Here is a 19,765-nt window from a genome sequence, read left to right as displayed (position 1 = left end):
ATTACAAACCAGCTTTTGTATACACAATCAATCAACAATAGCACTGATACAACTGAATCTGTATGTGGCTAGATGACAAGTTCATAGCCTCCAAAGCAAAAAACAAATGCCAAACAGATCAAATGAGTGACCTGTGAAAAAATTCTAAAATTAGTATTAAAAAAGCAACAATGGCAAGCACATTTGTTCTTGTTTTACCCGTGTAAGCCTCTAAGATCATAGTTAGGCTTTTGCAGGAAGTGTTTACACCTCTATAAGTTTAAGTGGCTTCAAGTAAGTGCTGACATACTTGAGGATGTATAAAAAGTCAGTAACACAAGGTCAAGAGGTTTAATAGAAATGTTACAAGAACAGCTTAAAAACCGTGTTAAGAGTAGAAGCAGCCAAACGCAATGACGTGCAGCCTGCATATCTCCCTACCCAATCAAAATGTCTTCCTGGAGCAGGTTCAAAAGTCTTCAGAGGTTGATATTCAAAGAATTTACAAAAACAATTAAAGAAATTCTTCCTCCATTTAAAGGTGTTAATATCCCTGGGGCCATCTTCCAACGCTGATCATTCACAAAAAATAATCAAACTACACACATGCACACAATCTCATTCCTTCCTTTGTGATCTGGTAACAGCAAAATGTCCTTTGACTCTAGAAATCCATCCAAGACTGAAAAATCTTCGATAAAATGTACACAGAACTTTCTTTCTCATAAAACACTTAACTCAGCAAGAACACGCTTGCAGAAAATAATCAGGACAGCTAAAGGCACAGTCAGTGAAATCTGACTGAGCTGAGTACTTCCTGTCTGCCCCACAACAGGAAACACTCACACAGCTTGAGTTCTATGACATGTAGCGATATATTCAACACTTACCTTTTCTCCTTGCCGCCTCAGTTGTCTAGCAACTGGGACCAAAAATCTCTAAACAGATCTCGTTTCGAGAACACTTTCTATATTTTGTGCTTTCATTTTCTCATCGTGAGTAATCTCCATCCATGCCAGTTGTAAAAGCATAAACTATTAAGTCCCAGCTTATAAAGAAGCACAGAAAAGTCACGGCATCCTGGCTTGAAGAGGCAACCCCACTTTCCAGGGAGACACTCGAGGACACCAAAAAGAGAGGAGGTGTGGTGCGAACCTCCCTGCCGTGCACCTCACTGGCCCTGAATGCTAGCGTACAACTCAGCGCGGAGTTCTTCCTCAGGACATCCTGTGGGTCCTTTAACAATGATTCCAGAGCTCAGCCCCCCTTGTCATGACTGAAATATGGAAACTGCATCATTCAAGTGCAGGACCCATTGTTTTCTCATGGTTTAGCTGTAAGTAGGAACATTAGCTCAGGAAAAAGTATGCTAAAGCTGGTGTATCATTCTGACTTTAGATGTCTCAATGTTTCTATTGGAAGCACATCACCAATGTTACTTGGCTCTATTACTAGGTAAAACTAAAACAACAACTGTGTTTAAATCCCCCAAAAAACCCAGAATCCATTATCAGTAAAAAACACATTTTCCTAAAATCAATTTAATCATTCTACAATAAGGAGCACAGGGACATAAGATCGCCTTTGTCACGAACACACAAGACTGACTCCTTTAGACAAACACACTCTTTCAGCTGTAAGCATATTTATAGACAAAGGGGAGCAGAAAGCGAGGAAAGAATTTCAATAAGCTGAGGAAGTCAACACTTTTATTGCAATGCCCTGCAGTTTTCAGTAATGGGAGGGGAAAAGGAACACATAGACGAAATGTGACCAGGAAAGAACGCTTGACTTGGTTTGTTCTGAGCCAATGAAAGTCCGTGAAAAAGATTTTTATCTTTGTGACGACACACAAAGACACAGGCTAAAAGTTGAACTGGAGCACAACATGTTTCTGACATTGTCAAGTTTTCGACACAGCGTCAAATTAAGAAAAACAACAGTAAGAGCATGAGCAGATCATATCACACATGAAACAGGTTAGACAACCATGTGTTTGAAGAAGAAAGGAGGAATTTTTTTTCCCAGTGAATTTTGGCAGCTGTCCCAGTGCTCCAGGTGCCATGACCAAGCTTCAAAGAGGAACATGGGCGAAGAGATGACACGGTCTGAAGACAGTGAGGCACACAAGGCCTGTTATCATCCAGACCTTTGACTCTTCATCTGATGTCTAACTGATTCATCCCTCTTTCAACCTCTCCTTTTCGATCCTCTGGCTAGCAGCCTGTGTCAGTATTGTGTTACCTACTGGCCATTAGGGACAGTTCATCCAGGGAGAGTGTTGACATAAGGCACCCCCTTGTGGACAGGCAAACTCCAAACTCAACTACATATGAACGCACTGGCTTTAATGCAACACTCTATAGCAGAGCTTTACACATAAGGATCAACACCACACTGCCATGTACAGAATGACACAAGCCTGACATCAGACAGAAGTGTTGATTTTATTTTCATTTTCAATCTTACACTACATGCCCTGGTTTCCACGTGTCAGCATGCTGGTTTTGCCAGGGTTTTCAGAGAGAAGTGGAGCAATGTAGTTCCCCATGGGCCTCCATCTCTTGTTAAGCAGCCAAAGCAGGTGGGTCAACAATAAATAATTAAATAAATAAGTGGACCATTGCAATTTAAAAAATAACTCTGTCACAGCACGTAGCTTTTAAACCACATTAATCTCAGCAGTGGCATTAACTGGAGAACTGTTAGTCCAACCACAACTAAGCAATGCCTTTTCTAAAGAAAGAAACTGTTGTCTCCAAGTACCAAATGACTCAATGAACTTGGTTAAGGTCTTGATTCATGCGTACTCTTGTCCAGTTTTAGTTTTACTGAATACTTAAAAATAGTTAAGGTTTTTAAAATTCAAAAATTCATCCATTCTCTTCCGCTTGTCTTCATCAGGGTTGTGGGAAAAGTGGATCCAATCCCAGCTACCATAGGGAGAGCCAGGACGTGAAAAATATTTTGAGAAATATTTTTCTAATTAGGGATCCACCCAACTTAGCTCATATCAGGGTATGGATATGAATTTCACACTAGTGCTTACTTTCTCTTCACTTCAGTTCTACTTCATCTTTCTTTTAGAAAATTTCTGATATTTAAAATATAGCTATAGCTTTTAGAATATATAACTGACAGCACATATTCTAAAATTTAAAATTACATCAACGAAGTCATTTAATGTTTTAATCAATCTGATATGTATAATTTACTCTCTAACTGAGATAAAAGAAAAAAAAATAGATTTTTTGCAGCTATTCAGAATCTTTGTGCTGCATAAATATGTCTAAACTAAGCTGGTGTAATTCTTTGTCCTTATGACTCATGCCATCAGTAAAGATCAGTCTTCACAGTGCCTATAATTTCTTTGGCTAATCTGTCTATTTTGTTTCCCTTTTGTATTCTCATCATTGTCAAAGCAACACTCAGGCTACAAACAGGCATTCTTGAGTGTTTTTAAGGATTAGGTCACAACACAAATATTGAGATAAGCCAGGTGACCTGTCAGACATCCAGACACCTTACAACACAGGTAAAAACAAAGAACAAATGCGACTGTAAAGATCGACAATCAGTTCTGTTGAAGGCTTCCACATTAGCTGAAATATGTATATATCTATCTTGAGTTCAAATCAAGAGAAGAACTACACTTGCAGTGGATCTCAATTCCAGCAGATTAACCTCTCAGTTGAGCTTCCCTTTGTTTGTGTTCATTTGTGAGACAGGAAATGGATCTGTTGCTTAAGGAATAACAACTTCTTACAGTGTGAGCTTTTAGCAACATTTCTCCAAGCCGACCCTAACCAAACAGAGATCAGTGTAATATTCCAGCACCGTATTTGCCACACCGATCTGAGAGACTGACGTAGACCCATATGCTGACATCAGTGTTATAATCGTGAGATTCCACGCATCTATATTTGACCATCATCTGGGTGCCAGTGTGCAAGTTCAACTGTGTGTCTCATCCATGCATACTAGCGAGAAACTACTCACCTTTGACCTTAGCAATAACTGTGCCAGCTGCTCCCAGAATGTCAGAAGAGTTGAGCGTCTGGTGTTTGCCAATGACAATTTTGAGGATGCGAACTAATTCCGCCAAACGTTGCTGCACCACCTCCTGAAGACCTTCCAAATTCTCTGAGGGAAAAAAAAGGAGAACACATGAAAGTATTGAGAACATAACAAGACGAATCACACATTTTCATCTATTAGTCAAAATGAGCACCATTACACTGCATTTTAAAGTTAGTTATGTCACGTTAATTCTTGGCATTCCTTTGTCAGTGTCACAAACAATACTTCACAAATATTTTTAAAATATTTTTGGAAACTATGAAGAGTCCGTCATGTTCTGAAAAACTGCATAAAAACCCAAAAGCTACATCTTAGACTCTACAGGCCTCAGTTAGCATATTAAATTCATCACAGCACAATTAGAAAAAGACTGAACAAGTATGACCTGTTTGGAAGAGTTGACAGGCGGAAGCCTCTTCACTCTAAAAAGAATATGGCAGCACCGCTCACGAATGCAAAGTTGCATCTGAACAAAACCACAAGCTTTCTGGAACGATTTCCTTTGGACAGATGAGACCATACCGCAATGTTCAGCAGAAACCAACCACAGCATATCAACACAAACGCCCCATACTAACTGTCAAGCATGGTAGTGGAGGGGCTTGTTTTGCAAGCACTGATCTGACCATGAACTCCTCTATGTACAAAGTAGTGTTGCTATGATGCCATTTTCAATACTATAGGGAAAATTTTAATGAAAAAATAAAAAGAAGCTTTTAAAGAAGCTTTTAAAAGAAAAATAAAGATTACAATACTGGTGTAATTTTTTTTTTCCTGATCAATAGATTTAGTAAGATAGAAATCAAGGAGAAGGAATGAAAGCAGAAGCAAGGATTAAATGGAGGAATCCGAAGAAGGAAGAATGTTTTCCAGAGTCCAGGGAAGAAGTTGATACAGGCTCTGTGTGGTAGGGAGGAGTTACCAGATGACTGGGAAAGGACCGCTGAAATGGTGAGGGAAACGACCACAAAGGTATCTTGTGTATCCTCTGGATTTCTTAAGGAAAGACAGAAAACTGGGTGGTGGAATGTGGAAGGGAAGGAAAATATTCAAAGGAATGCAAAGAAATAGTGTGAAAGTCAAGTTTATGGCAAAAGCAGACAGGAGTACTGGGAGCCTAGGTGTGGCAAAGCAAAAGGCTTATAGCGAATTATATGTAAAGCTGGACACGGAAGGAGAAAATGACTTTTATCAATTAGTGAGGCAGAGAGACTGAAACGCAGAGCTGGATTAATAGATAGAATAGATAGATGATTAATAGAGAGATGGAAATTTACTGACAAGTGAAGAATGTGTTCAGAAGATTTGAAGAAGTCAAGGATGATGAAAATGAAAGAAAGAGGGACAGTTAGTCAATCAGGAGGCGCAGAGGATTAGCAAGGAGGAAGTAAAGGTAGCTATGAAGACGATGAAAAGTGGAAAACTGGTTGGCCCAGATAACATGCCTGTGGAGTTATGCAGATGAGTAGGAGAGAAGTGATTATTGAGCAGCAGTATACTGTAGCTTCATGCTGAGAAACAGCAATACAAATGTGATGTTTGCTTTGAGAGTGTTGTGGGGAGAAATATAGATAAGATCAGAAGGGAAGCATGTCAGAGAAGCATGTCAAGGTCATGTAGGACACATATTAGGACAGCAAGACAGCAGTGAGGTGTTCGGTAGCAGTGACAGATGGATTCAAAGTGAGGGTGTGATGATATCATAGATTCGCTTTGACGTCCTTCTTGTTTGCAAAGGCGATGCTGAAAAATGAGGTCAGTTTGGAGTCTCCATGGTATCTGTGGACTACAATGGGTGCTATACACTGGGAGACACAGGATGAAAGTCTGTAGAACCAGGACAGAATAGATAGTGTGTAAATGAGAGGGAGGCAGGTGGAAAGGCAAAGATGCAAGAACTAGAGGCAGTGAAGGTAGATGAGTTTAAATACGTGCAGTCAACCATCCACAAGAGAGATAAAGAAGAGAGTGACGCAAGCCTGAAGAGTATACAAGAAGGTGAGAGCTGGTATGATGTATGGTTTGGACACTATGGTACTGACAAAAAGATATGACGCTGAGCTGGAGGTGGCAGAGTTAAATAAATGCTGGGATTTTAGTTAGGAGTAAAAAGGAGGGGCAAGATTAAAAATGTGTATATCAGTGTGACAGGTCAGGTTGAGCTTTTTTAAGACAAACTAAGTGGAATAAGGTTGAGATGGGTTGGAAATGTGCAATAGAAGGTTAGTGGATATACTGGACAAAGGATGGAACTGCCAGAGAGGAAGTGCTACTTAGTGCCACCACTAATGCCATTGTTTTGTTAATTCGCCACAGCTGCTACCTGCTATCTTACTTATAACCTACAACTAATGTGGCAATCTGATAACTGCTAATAGCTAAATGTCTAATGTTAAGGTGTGCACTGGTCAGATTACCATTTAAGATAACTGCTTAATACTTGGATGCTGTCAAAACAGGAACTTTGAGATGCTTTGCCCAGTATTCATGTGCTCAGCTGCAAGTTACGGGAAAGGGCTTTATTTCTGTCTGCTCATGCTGGGTAAAGCTGTGTGTCAGCTGGAGGAGGCAAAGATGGGACTGTTTTTTATCTATACTGTTGTAAATGAATATCTAATCTGATAACAATTTTTAGTATCTGAGTATAACTTTTTTATATGATACCTATGGTACAAATAAAACTATGCATAAACAATTTGTTCTGCAAATATGGGTTGTGTTGTTGTTCATCTGATGTTGTATTTATTGAGGGTGATAAGGACTAGATTTTTTTTATTATGTCCTGACGTATAAAACCTTAGAAGGTGTGCTTTCTTTTTCACATAACTGTACGTTGTGTAACTTTTTTTTTTAATCAGTGTCTATAGCTGTGTCTCTACCAGTTTAAAGGTGGAAAACAGAAGCTTGTGGTTGTGACAGCAATGATCTCGGTTGCATGAAACTGCTGTGATGCAAGCTGTTTTCTGCTTCCTCCAGGCAGAGTGACAACACGTACAACGGAAGAGGTATATGTTGTAAACAGGTTAATCTGTCTCAGTCACAACTTTAATATTCATATACATGGAGAGATGATGAATCCTGAAATGATGACGTGTTTTTTGTGTGTTTAAGTAGTCAGAAGTGAGCCAAAAATCCATCTATAGTTTCTGTCATTATTTCAGTCCTGATGGACAGGTAAATCTAATATTTATTATTAGTTATTAGTTATTAGGAATGGTTAGTGCAACAGTACTGGGAAGGACTTTGTGCTCCATACAATCTGTAAAATGAATACAAGTCATAGGGCTCTTTCTGTGGACAAGGATGTAGAAATGAAATTTCTACACAGTGTTAGCAACATAGAATGTTTTGTTTAAGGGGGATTCTGCAAGATATTTTGAATGCCAGTAAAGTTACCCAAGATGACGACATGAAAAAAAATGTGCAAAATGCAATCTGATTACTCCTGTACTTTCTTTTCTTTATGTTATCACACTGCATCAGTGTATCACTGCTATGAAAGGTATCTCTTTCCTGTAAAACCACGCAAAGCCGAAGAACAGTTTTGCGTATCTAACCAAGAATTTTTCTACCCGCAGATTGTCTTCTTTCTAATTCCATAGCTGCTCTGATTTTTTTCATTTCTACATCATTCCAAGTGGTCGTAGACAGGGTTTTAACAGACAGCTGAGCACTTTGGGAAAAATAGAAGTCAGCATGAAAAACAATAAATCATGTGACACAAAGAACCTATGCACACAACACAGCAACAACAGGAGAGGAGTCCTGCTCTGATCCAACCTAATCACCAGAAGCCCTGTAAGCTTCACCACACAATAGGTGAATTCATCTTTAACTCACTGTTTTGGAAGAAGCAGGGGCACCGGCTGAGAAAAGAAACTCATCTGTTCTTCATCAAAGCTACACTAGCAGTCAGGAGGGTGAGGCGAGACAAAATTTATTGGAAATTTAAAAGGAATTAGAGAGGGAGTGAAAAAGAAAGTCTGGGAGTGGTTTTGTTGCACTTCCTACTCTTTTTTAAACACACACACACACCAATCCAACTGGCTGGTGTAAAAAATGTAAAAAGGACCATTTGAAATTTTGACATCTCACCATCTGTGACATTTAACTAATGACTGGAAAAACAGACATTGAATTTAATTAAAAGAAATTCAAAGAGACTAAGGAAGAAGAATGGCAAGGTTAGGTTAGTAACAACAAGACCTGTTTTTTTATCATTCACAAAATATAAATGGCTTAACAACATGGTCCATCTTGCCCCTCATACCCTGTCCAAAGGTTCCACCCAAGGATTAACAAAAAGGTGTCCATTACAGCAGGTGGTTCACTTGGTCATTTCCCCCAAGGTGCAAGGCCCTGACCTTGCAACACAGACTTTGAAGTCCACCTATTGAAGATAGGTCTTCATTAAGCACCCTTTACTTCCTTTTAACCACCCCCAAACCCCCAACCCCCTTCAGGGATTGAGTGGCTAGCTCACTGGCTTTTGAAGATTTTCTTATCAAAGGCATGTGTGAGTCATATATTAGCATATAAGAGCCAGTCCTAATGAGATGCACACCTGAGAATTGTTTTACTTAGCATGACACTAGTGGAACATGACTGAAGGTTCTGTTACAGTATCACAGCAGTAGTGTAGATGAGAATCACCCATTTCCTTTTCCTCTGAAAAGAAAAGAATTTAATTAGACTAATCTAGTCTTCAGACCACTATAGGGGGCAAAAATTGTGAGGAAATAACCCATGATGTTGTGGCAGCAAGGACAAATGTCCTGAGCCAATCTACAAGATGATACTTGAAGCCAAAAAAGGCATTTTTTCATCCTTTGTTTACTGCTGCACTGCCTGCTGTCAGACATGTGGCACTGTGCAGAGCTAAAACACTACACTGGAATGGCACAAATGTATAAATAGCAGCCAGCAATCTCAATTAATGATAAACATATTGCCAGCGAGCATGAACAAATAAAGACAGCATCTACACTGATGAGAGAAGAGTTTCATGAATCCACTGAAACAACATTTTGCACCACACCTGCGAAACCTGCTGGATTGTTTTGCTGGAATATAAATAGGCAAGCAAAAACAGTTTCCACATTTCAGTCAAGGGTTTGTGAAAAAAAATCTGCATATAAAAATATCAGACATTATACTATTCCATCTGTGCAAAAATACTTAAACTATTTTCTGACCAAGCTACACATACTTTTCCTTTTTTCTGCCAGTATAGTCTGGGCCCAGAGAGGTTACTTAAATTGCAGCTAATTTCCACCCAAAAAATGCAAATAAAAATATAACCAAAAAGACTTTTCAACGTTAGGAACATGAATAAAGCTGCCAAAGCAAGGTCAGTGTTTACCATTGTTGCTTCTTTTTTTTTCTTTTTTAAAATTGTATAAGAGTATCTTTGCTTACTGCAGCATGAGACAAGTCAGAAAGCTGGTTAGCAAAAAAAAGCAGTGGATGAGTGGCTTTGTCACAACAATGGCATCAAAAAGCTTACTGGAAATTCGCTGGTGATTGTGGGGGCCACTCCATTGTTCTGGTAGAGATGACAGGGTTGAGGCATACAGCCAGGCCACATTGTTTAAAGGAAGACCCCCTACCTACCTCAGTGATTCTCAAACCTCCCCTGTCTTTCTTTACAGTGGTGGGATGAGCTGGTGTTGTCCCAACCACACTTAAGGCTTAGTCTACTTCATTTACTTCCTACAAGATCAAGATCTCATTCTCTTTTAGGAAAATATATTTAAACAGAGGAAAATGCAGATACATATGCATAATTAAGACTGCAACCATGAAATAGCTGGTACTGTTGCTTTTAAAATGTCATAAACTGCTAATAAATTAATTAAGCTCTATAACATCATGGCATATTGGGTAGACATGCTTCTAGAATTAGTTCTAAATGTATTGGCCACTTGGATGGTTAAATAATATTCAAACGAACTTGAAACAAATAAAAAGCCAAACCAATGGCTGTTATTGTTTCTTAGTAAAGATAAAGATTTTCCTCAGTGTCCATTATGCTTTGAAAACAAGACCATACTATTGGACTTAATCTGAAAGTCCTTTAACATCTGCAGCCTTTTTTCATCTAATCGATTCTAAATAACATGGTTGAAAAATGCAATGGGTGTAGAGTGAAAAGTGGTAAAGGAATTAATCTAAAACTAGTGACCAGGAAAAGAAGGGCAATAAAAAGTTCTCAAACCACTCATTCAGAATAATCCGCTTCTCTGCTGTCAAATCTCTATGCAGTGTGTTGCAAACACCCACATATATAATGCCATTATATTCCTAAATACTCAAAACATGTGCTCCGGAGTACAATGTCTAAGCAGGTCTGTGGTGACTTAACTTTAACGTCATACAGCAGCTCAAACGTTGGGCCTTTAAATTAATGTTGCCTCGCAGATTATTGTGTGTGTGTGTGTGCGTGTGTGTGTCTGTGCATGCGTGCATGTGTGTGTGTTTGGGAGGTGGGTACCCATTGTGTCTAATAAAGCTCATTGTGAGTGTAGTGGTTGCAGAGACCAATCTAATCCAAATCTTCAGGTGGCCTGACAGAGGTTACAGCCTCTGCTCCCCCCACTGATAACAACAAGCTTTCAACTGGCCTGTCTGGACACGCGATCTGCTCGACATGAAACAAGCCTCAGGATCTCTGGTGGCACAGCGCTGCTTTGGGAAACAGCTGCAGGGCTTTACCAAGACCTTTCGTTCTTTTCTTCAAGAAGGAAAGGTGACACGTTCACACCGCACTGCAGCGGATGATTTTCAGATTTAGTTTCAGATGTATATCTGTGTGCCACATACCAGGTTGATGGCACACTGTTCTGATTGGTGAATCAGCCATCAACCCAAATACTCCCCCTCCAACGGCCACTTGTTTGTTTCCGTGTTTCCCACAGATAGAAATAAATAAGCCAAGCAGAGATTATACACAAATGTCTTCAACAGCAAACTGTTAAGCCAGAAAACATCACTGTATCATACTCTGCTGGTATTACTGAGCTGCCTGCAACTTGATATGGAATAGGTGGAATTGTTTTGTCAGGATCCCGTCTCTAAGCACTAATTTCCCCTTCTGCCTAAACAAACACAGCATTGCTGGGTGCTGCTCTTTCTTTCCCATGCCTTGTTTGGAGACAAAGTGAGCCCCAGACTTAACAAAGACAGTAAACAGTGGGCAGCCCATAAACATCTACCTGCTCTCGGACTAATAGTGAACTACACTGAGTAAGGTCTGGGCATCACTTCATTACATGTATTCTTGAATTTCTCTGATTAGAGACTTGAATTATTCTTATTATTCTTATTATTATCATTATTATTATTATTGTTAATTTTTGTTATTTGCACCCTTATTCATGTTTATAAAACTCTAAGGAAAATGCCAAGCATAATTTCTAAGAGCATAAAGTGACATTTTCGAACTGTCCAAAATCCATGATGATGATTTTTAGAGAAGTGCAGCAAATGCTTGAATTTGAAATATTTATTTATTCATTTATTTATTGTCTGAAGAATGATTCAAGCCAGTTAATGAACTAATAGTGTCATCTTCAAGGCTATTGTTATGATCACAAGAACGATGAATGCCTGGCACTGTTACAGAGGTTTGTGGCACAGGTATGTGATGACCTCACCTAGAGAACTTGGTAGTACAGAAGTGAGAATTAATCTCCACCTACTTGGCTAAATAACACTGTTTGATAAATGTTTGTAGAAACTGTTGTCTTGGGCAAGAGAAATGACTGATGCTTTTAGACATGTAAAACGAATAGACTAAGAACTTGTGGGGACAGGCACAAAGTTTTTGTTGTCTTCCTAAAGTCAGAGCTGGGGAAAAACAACATACAGTAGATGGTTTTGTTCCTCTACAAAAAACAAAACAAAACAAACCCTTTATAGTTTGGCCTTGGCTCATTCACTGCTGCAAGCCTGTCTCCTGTCCCACAGCTGTAAATTTCAAGAGTCTGACCCAATCAGCAGCAGTAACATCCCCTGCTAGCAGGAGCTCCAGTGCCTAATCTAGCACTCTCCATGACCACTGTCCTACACAAACATCCACAGCCCATAACCATAAATCCCACCCCAGGAAACACACCCCAACCACAAGCTTGCACAAAAACATCCTTCAGCATCACAGGGGAAAGTTACTGCCCAACAATTCTAGCCTTTCTTTCTACTAAGAGCAGCAGGCCATTAAACCATTATGTGGTAGATTTCAGCTTTTCTCTCAATTGAAGGCGCCACCTGCAAGTGGCCACTTCAGTTGGCACAGGAGCACTTACGTGTGTGTGTGTGTGTGTATGAGTGAGGGAAAAAGGATATTTGTGGAAGCTATTGCTGTTTTTTTCCCCCACAGTGGCTTTATAATCACTAAATAAATAAAAAAATAAAGGTATAGACGTAAAACAAATGACCCTGCTCAGTGATAAAGACAGAACATTTCTGAGAGCCACTGACAAAGTTTTAACCTTTTTTTAACCTCAAGAAAAAACATTATGAGCAGAAAAACATTCAAGAAAAAAAAACTCCTTTAGACAACAACACAGTTACAGGCTGGTACAGTGAGGCACAGAACAATGCAGCTTAACTGGAGTACAGCCAGATCTTATCAGAGTGTCATGATGACACCAACAGTTTTAATAGCTGAACATGGGCTTATGAGTCTAGCTGACTCACAGGCCTATGTTCTGTTCAGTTCTTCCTCATTTAAAGACATTTAAATCCTCTTAAAAAGAACTAGATTGTGTGAAGAACATCATCTTTAGTTTATCTTTGGACAAACTCACTGTACAATGAAAACCATACAATGACTAAATAAGCTCTTAAGCTCATGGTTAGGCTCATGATTTAAGATGTCTAATCTACCATGATGTGCAACTGGGTAGGTACTGGTGTGAAATTCTTCTGCACCTGAGGCTAAAACAATAATATAAGAAATACAGACTCTCTTGAGCAAAGAAAACTGTAAGGAAATAATATTTTGTATCCTGTTCCGATGCATATCTGCTGTTGTCATAAGAGACATTTAAAATTAAAACCTCATCCCGTTAAGCCCCAATATCCCGAACTTACAATGGATACTTCTAAACACACATTCCTAAAATTGTTTTGGCTTGACGAAGGACAAAGTAGTGAGCTCCGTCACCAATTTCAACATTTTGAGGGAAAAAAAGAAAGAAAGAAAAATCAAGAAACAAAAAACAAAAACAGATATTTTAGTATGAAATTCTAAAAGCAAAAGAAAAGATATGAAATGCTATCAAGCTTGTTGCCCAGCATGTGACATTCATTCAGCGAAATACTCCCTTTAAAGCAGGATATTATTCTTCCTTTTTTATTATAACTGTAATTTCACGACAAGCTTTGCTATGTACTTTATGAATAGTTACCGTGGCCTCAAATTTAAAGTGTATTTATTTTGCAAGGTTTTTATCATTAATGTGCTTCGCACCTTCCAGTAGTCTATTGAAGGCACTATAGCTACAAGTGAACATTTGTTCAGAAGGAATGCAGAGTATGCAGGAGAGCGGGGGGATGGGAGGGGGACAGCAGCTAGACTGCGTGCAGAGGACTCCTTTTTCATGCTGATTAAAACTATTAACCAAACTGTCTTTTGCAGCTGAATACAGACAAAAATGGAAACGTAACAATGAAGAACCTTCCCCGACACTTTCATTGCATTTTAATGTTGGCCCTGCAGTACTGTGCACTACATTCATATTATTAAATGCTCTAATACTGGCATAAAGGCCATTCATCCTCACCAGATGTGCAGAAATATTCTATCAAAAGGAAATTGACTCAACACTGACAACAATCACATGAAGGGATTATATGTGATTTCACTATATAATTTCTCAACTTTTCTTTTAGCAAAGATTTGGGCTAAACAATATACTGAAATTACATGTTAACATTTCACTACTTACAATTTCAGGCAAATCAACTCTAATGTTAGAGTTCAACAATTACATCAGGATCATAACACCATTATGAGTATTGTGTAGAGGGATAACACAATAAGGTTCATTGATTATAGGCTGTGAGATTGGATAGAGGTAATTTAGGGATAAAAGAAGCATGGGGACAGGGGTCACCGACTCAATCAAAGGTCACTCACCCTCACATGCTTTTCTTAGACCATATTCTTTGACAGCTTGATTACTGCTAGCTAACCATTCTTGTGAGCATTGTAACTGAAAGCCCACTTATAATACAAAGAGTAAATGTTCACGACAATCTATTTATGGAGAAACATTAGATGTTAAGTTCATGGTGTGTATGTGGGTGGTCTAGCTAACTCAAACTTATGGCCATGGATAGTCTCTGTGGGTTTCCACCAACCAAACATGCTGTGTGCTAATGTGTTGCCTCTTGGAAGTATGGTGTGAGCTCTTAGTGGAAAATTAAGTGTATTCCAAACTAACATTTGCTCTATAAGTGGAAATATGGGACTCTGATGCCTATATGGGATGCCTATTTGCAACAGGAATAAAAGCTTGCAAGATCTCAACAGGTTGCACACCTTTCAGAGAGAGAAAACACACACACACACGCGCACACACACAGAGTGCTCAACAAAACAGAATAACAGAAGAGACGACACACGTTTCGCTAACCTCCTCCACACCTCTCTCAAAACCTTCTTCCTGTCGCTGAGGCTGTATGTCTGTTCATGTAAAGGACACATAGAGCATGCTGCCAATCACACAACAGTAAAACTGTTTCAAACTGAGGCAGAAATTACAGTATACATTCCCCTTTAATAACCCTAATGATTTGAATATTTTAGGATGTAAATTCATGGTTCAGTCATACACACACACACACACACACACACACATATATATATATATATATATATATATATATATATATATATATATATATATATATATATATATATATATATATACATATATATATATATATATTAAAAAACGATTTCATGAAAATGAAATAGAAACTGCTGTTAATATGTTAACTCCAATCAAATTTAAGACTTAAAGATTTAGATGATAAGATTAGCAATTCATCACCAAGTCAACAAGGGATGCTACAATGTAGTAGACAAACATAGATGATGACCAAGAACCTTTGTGAATGCCTGATGTCTATGCATGTGTTGTGACCCATTGTTTTATAGTCCCCAAACTTTCAACAATATGTATGATTAAACTGATTTAAATGAAAAGCTGAGCCATCTTCCTACACTATAAAGGGCTACTGTAAACCATTCATTCATCCATCTATTTCATTCATTTCATTTAAGAAATGGTCTTAAGACTTTGATTGTAAGATTTATTAAGCTTTAAAGATAGTTTTTAGTTCAAAGTACTATACCTGTTGGATTCATGTTTGCTAGAATTAAAATGAAAGGGCATTGTTTGGTTTTGTCTTTCTTTAAGTCCCCAATCATAGCCTCTACTTAAACTAGAACTATTGACTAAAATGCTTGATTTCTCCTACCATCTTTCGTTACTTTTTGTTGCTTAACTGCTAATTAAAAATGGCTCGTTGTTTACATTTGCATGAGCAGGAAACCACACTGCAGCAACAGCATCTTGCACGCGCTGGTCTGCCATTCTGCTTATGTCAGTGTCTCGGCAATAATAAACACTAATTCAAATGACATTATGGGGTCATACGGTATGATTTCATCCCACCTGATGAATAAGCACTGCTGTTCTTGGGGAGGTAAATACCCCAAATGTTTTTGTGACGGCTCAGAGTAACACTCAGCACGACAAGAACCAAGTCTCTCTCTCTCACACAGAGGTTTCACCCCCTCCCCCAAGACAGAGGAATGGCTAAACAACTCACTCCTTCTTACCAGAGCTACAGTAGTACTCCAGCATATGTGTGTCTTTTAGGAGTACAGTAGGAGATAAGGTTAACATAATCTTACACTTATAATCTGCAATTTAACATTAGTAGTCATCAATTATTAAACTGACAACTTTAAACTTTTAAGTGCTGATTATAAAAAAGCTCTAACAGCCCTTTCACAGCAAGCTACTATCAGTATTTATAATGTGTGAAATAATGAGCATTTGTGTGGGCAGAGTGTTTGTATATGTCTCCAAACAAGTGCCGAGCAATCAAAGCCAAGTGAGAAAAACAGAAAGAATGTAAACCCTGTTTCTGCTCTAATCTCTGCTCGTCCTGTATTCTTCTGTATAAAGTATGTAGTCATGGTGTAGCTGACGTGAGGCTGTTATCACACTAACATGCCACAGGTGGTTTTGGCTGTTATGGTGGCAAACTTTGGGAGGTAATATCACAAATGAAATGCACAGTCTTCCTGGGCACTTTGTTCAGAGTGTTTTACAGTTTCGTGTGCCACTAAATGTTGTGGTTAGTGAAGGTGTGATATAGTAATAGTGATTCCAAAACAAGATATTCACTACAGTCTGCTATAAAAAGGTTTAGGTGTGTGGAATTTGCTACAACTGGCCAAACAAAGAAAACATGATGCCACATAAATTGGTGTTTAGTGGAATTTGCTGGCAGAGAACTTTTAACTATTGGGTTTTAGTTTCTCAGTTCAAAGAGCAAGGATTTTATTTCTAGACCATCGGTCAGCACTGCTGCTTGATTTCAGATACTTAGGTAACTGGAAAAACTAACTTTCCTGCTCTTATTTTTCTTTTCATGCTCTCTCAACTATCACTTGAATGTGACTTAGGATATCAAAGAAATCATAACTGATGGATTAGTACCTGTCAGCAAAGCAGGTACGGTGCTAACAATAGTACGTTATCATAAAATAACCTCAAGAATGTCCTTGAATCTGATGTTAATGGCGCATGCACTACCGCCCAGGGTGCATTTTCTTTCATCATCTGTCATTTTATGGTTCCCTGACCTCCAAAGCCCCCACACAATCCCCCACATTCCAGCTCTACCTGAACTTACCTTTATACTGGAAAGCTTCTTTGAGGTTGTGTAGCACATCAGCAAACAACCGCACATCATTCACCAGCTGCATTACATACTCGACATCCACTCCGGGTGCCCCTATCAGGCGGGAGGTAAGGCCCATGTTGCTCAGAGGGTTTGGGTTCTTTGAACTGCGCCCCATATTCAAGGTCTTACTGGATCCAGCTGATAGAGGCTCTGTAGATGTCTCGGAAAGGTTCTGTGGCAGTCTCTGGGTGTGCTTTGTTCCACCGCCTCCACCACCACTACTGCTGCTGCCGCTGCCCTTCCGTAGCATCCCAGCATTCAGTGCAGCTGCGACCCTTTACTGGGGGTACAGTAGGCCAGCTAACCCCTGAACTCAGCACGCTGCCCTGGTCCGTGGACAGCTGAAAGACAGAGAATGACGCGTGGACTTGATGTCTATCTGTAGATCGGGCTATTATTGTTATTATTTCAATTTACTATATTACAAAAAACTATACAGTGACCACGGAACTCAACCTATATCATTATTATTATGATTATTATATGAGGGGAAATATATATTAAAAAAAAAAACTATTGAGTTTCAGCACGTATAACGTTCATAAAAGTAATGGGGGTTTTTCTTACACTCTTTCATTTCTTTAAATTACTTTTGCTTTTCCACTTTTAGCTAACACTTTTACTTAATTACGTTTTTTGTAAAGTTTTGTAAAGCAACGTTTAGCTCTTAGCTAGTTAAGGTAACGTTAAGTTCTAAAAACAAAACAAAACAGCGTTATCCTTTAGTAACACACATTTTCACACACAAAAAAATATCCCCAAAAAAACAATCCAGTTAAAAGAAGGTTAACACAATGTAAGCTTGCAAGAGACGTTTGAACTCTAGCAACTACTAAAATGGTGCTGGTTCTTTGCATACAGTTTACAGTAAAAAGTGATGCTACTTCCCCGGTAAAAACAGTCGACCTCGGGTCATAAACTGCATTCCTGGCACAGCCAAAATACGCTATCTAATCTCACCTGTTTGGCTCTTTGCTGACATAATGGGAACAATATCCAAATAAAACGTTGCTTATTGAAGACGGAGAAGGCAGCAAAGTATTTCCGTGAGACACGAACAAACTCCAACAAAGGCAAAAAGTTGTCAGCTTTGCCTAACTGTACATCGAGAAGTAGCTGACTATCGGCAACTCTCCAGTCAATCGTAATTTACCAGTCGGCTCGTCACATGACAATCATGACGCGTTTTGATTGGCTAGATTCCTCCGAAGGATAGCTCTGTGATGCCTTCATGTGCTAGCGGACGTTTTATTTTGATACCAAATACAGAAGCGCAAACGGAGGTGGCTTAATTATGTGAGGTATTGTAATGTATCTTTATCGGATACAGGGTACATTTGAGGACACAATAGCCAATCTTTGCCATTCTACTTTGCCTAAAATATGTAATAGCTATCAGGCATATGATCTCATTATAGGAATGAGCTGAAGCCAGATTATACGGATGACTGAATGCGGTAGTGACTTTCTGGCTTTTCCTAGAATCAGATACATGGCAACATTTGGTGACGTTTAACGCTTTGTATTTACTGTTGTATTATAAAATATTGCAAGAGTTACAAATCATGTGAGCGTCCATTTATTAATTTCTTCCACAATTGCCGCAAAAATAACTAAAACGTACGCCAATGATTTAACGGAAAGCGATACCAGCATTCACTGTGAACTCAAGCCAGACTGTACTCTTGAGCTTGAAATGTTGCAAATGAACCAGTTCAAACTAGTAGCACCATTGCTGCCATCTAGTGGATTTATGCAGCCACAAAAAACCCTGAACGGTCTTACAGTCTTTAGGCATAGTGCACGTATTTTTTTCCCCTTCTACCATTAAATATTCACAGCACTTTTATTTGATTTTAATCTTTTTGTTGTCTCAAGTGACAGACAGTATTGAAAGCAGTGAGAGACATGCAAAGAACTCCATTTACCCAGTAATGGTTAATCAAGATTTGTCTTTATTTTCATATACAAAAGGATGACTATTCTCATCTAGTTTATATTTCTAAGCATTTTGTTTCACAGATAAAATTACCATTCGTACTGTTTTAGTGAAATCATCAACCAACATACACCCCACACACACAGTTCACATAAACAGGGAAAGTCACACAATTCAGTCAAACATCCATCCACACGACAAGAAATGAACAATGTTGACTGTGAACTTTAAAAAACAAAAAAAGATTTCTTTCACGGGATTCACACATGAAAAGGAAGAAAACCTTTACATTTGTCAAATATATATATGTATATATAGATATATACACACGCAATAATTGATACATTTTTTCTTTTCTTTTTGTTGAAGATGAGGCTGACTCCATGTTAGTGTTACTAATGAGGTACTGCATGAGGTAACTGGTTTTTCTGTTCAGAAGAGCTGGGTGTAAGACAGCATTTGGAGGTAACAACAGACCGCAGCAGATATCCCCTACGCGACTGCTGTTTTATTTCTGGCACAATTCGTGAAAGCACCTGGGCCATGCTCAGTTCACATTAAAAATGCAACCGTCAGCATTTCCCCCCCCAACTTATCAGGAGACTTTAGCGCATCCACGCCGTCAGGACATGGTCCAGGTGTGATGAGATGTAGTTTATTGATCTGCAGAAGAAACCTGCTAAGTCACAGCTGAGTTTAAATGTCTTAAACTATGATAGACTTAGACTATTGCTGTATAATAAATATTGCTGGACCCTCGGACCATGCACATGCCAC

The 19,765-nt window shown here is 38.8% G+C and overlaps 1 protein-coding gene across 2 annotated transcripts in view; it reads right to left on the bottom strand.

The window, feature by feature from the left end:
* Positions 1–18,179, bottom strand: part of LOC146647799 (rho GTPase-activating protein 29-like) — a 31,164-nt gene extending 12,985 nt beyond the window's left edge. The window contains exons 1-3 of one of the 2 annotated variants that reach the window (XM_085388429.1): positions 18,010–18,179; positions 16,999–17,390; positions 3,979–4,122 (exon numbers count right to left, since the gene is read on the bottom strand). In XM_085388429.1, coding sequence (XP_085244555.1) covers positions 3,979–4,122; positions 16,999–17,299 — 445 coding nt within the window. In that variant the 5' untranslated portion in view covers positions 17,300–17,390; positions 18,010–18,179. Of the gene's footprint in view, positions 1–869; positions 1,326–3,978; positions 4,123–16,998; positions 17,391–18,009 lie in introns of those variants that run through there. The other variant, XM_085388430.1, reaches the window with a different exon arrangement.
* Positions 18,180–19,765: the final 1,586 nt, after the last annotated feature.

Source organism: Rhamphochromis longiceps, linkage group LG18 (genome assembly GCF_057381845.1).
Source record: "Rhamphochromis longiceps isolate RC_006_pf linkage group LG18, R_longiceps_female_GT1.1, whole genome shotgun sequence".
NCBI classification, from domain to species: domain Eukaryota; kingdom Metazoa; phylum Chordata; class Actinopteri; order Cichliformes; family Cichlidae; genus Rhamphochromis; species Rhamphochromis longiceps.
The sequence above is the reverse complement of the archived record's forward strand: the minus strand, read 5'-3'. Positions and strand labels throughout refer to the sequence as shown.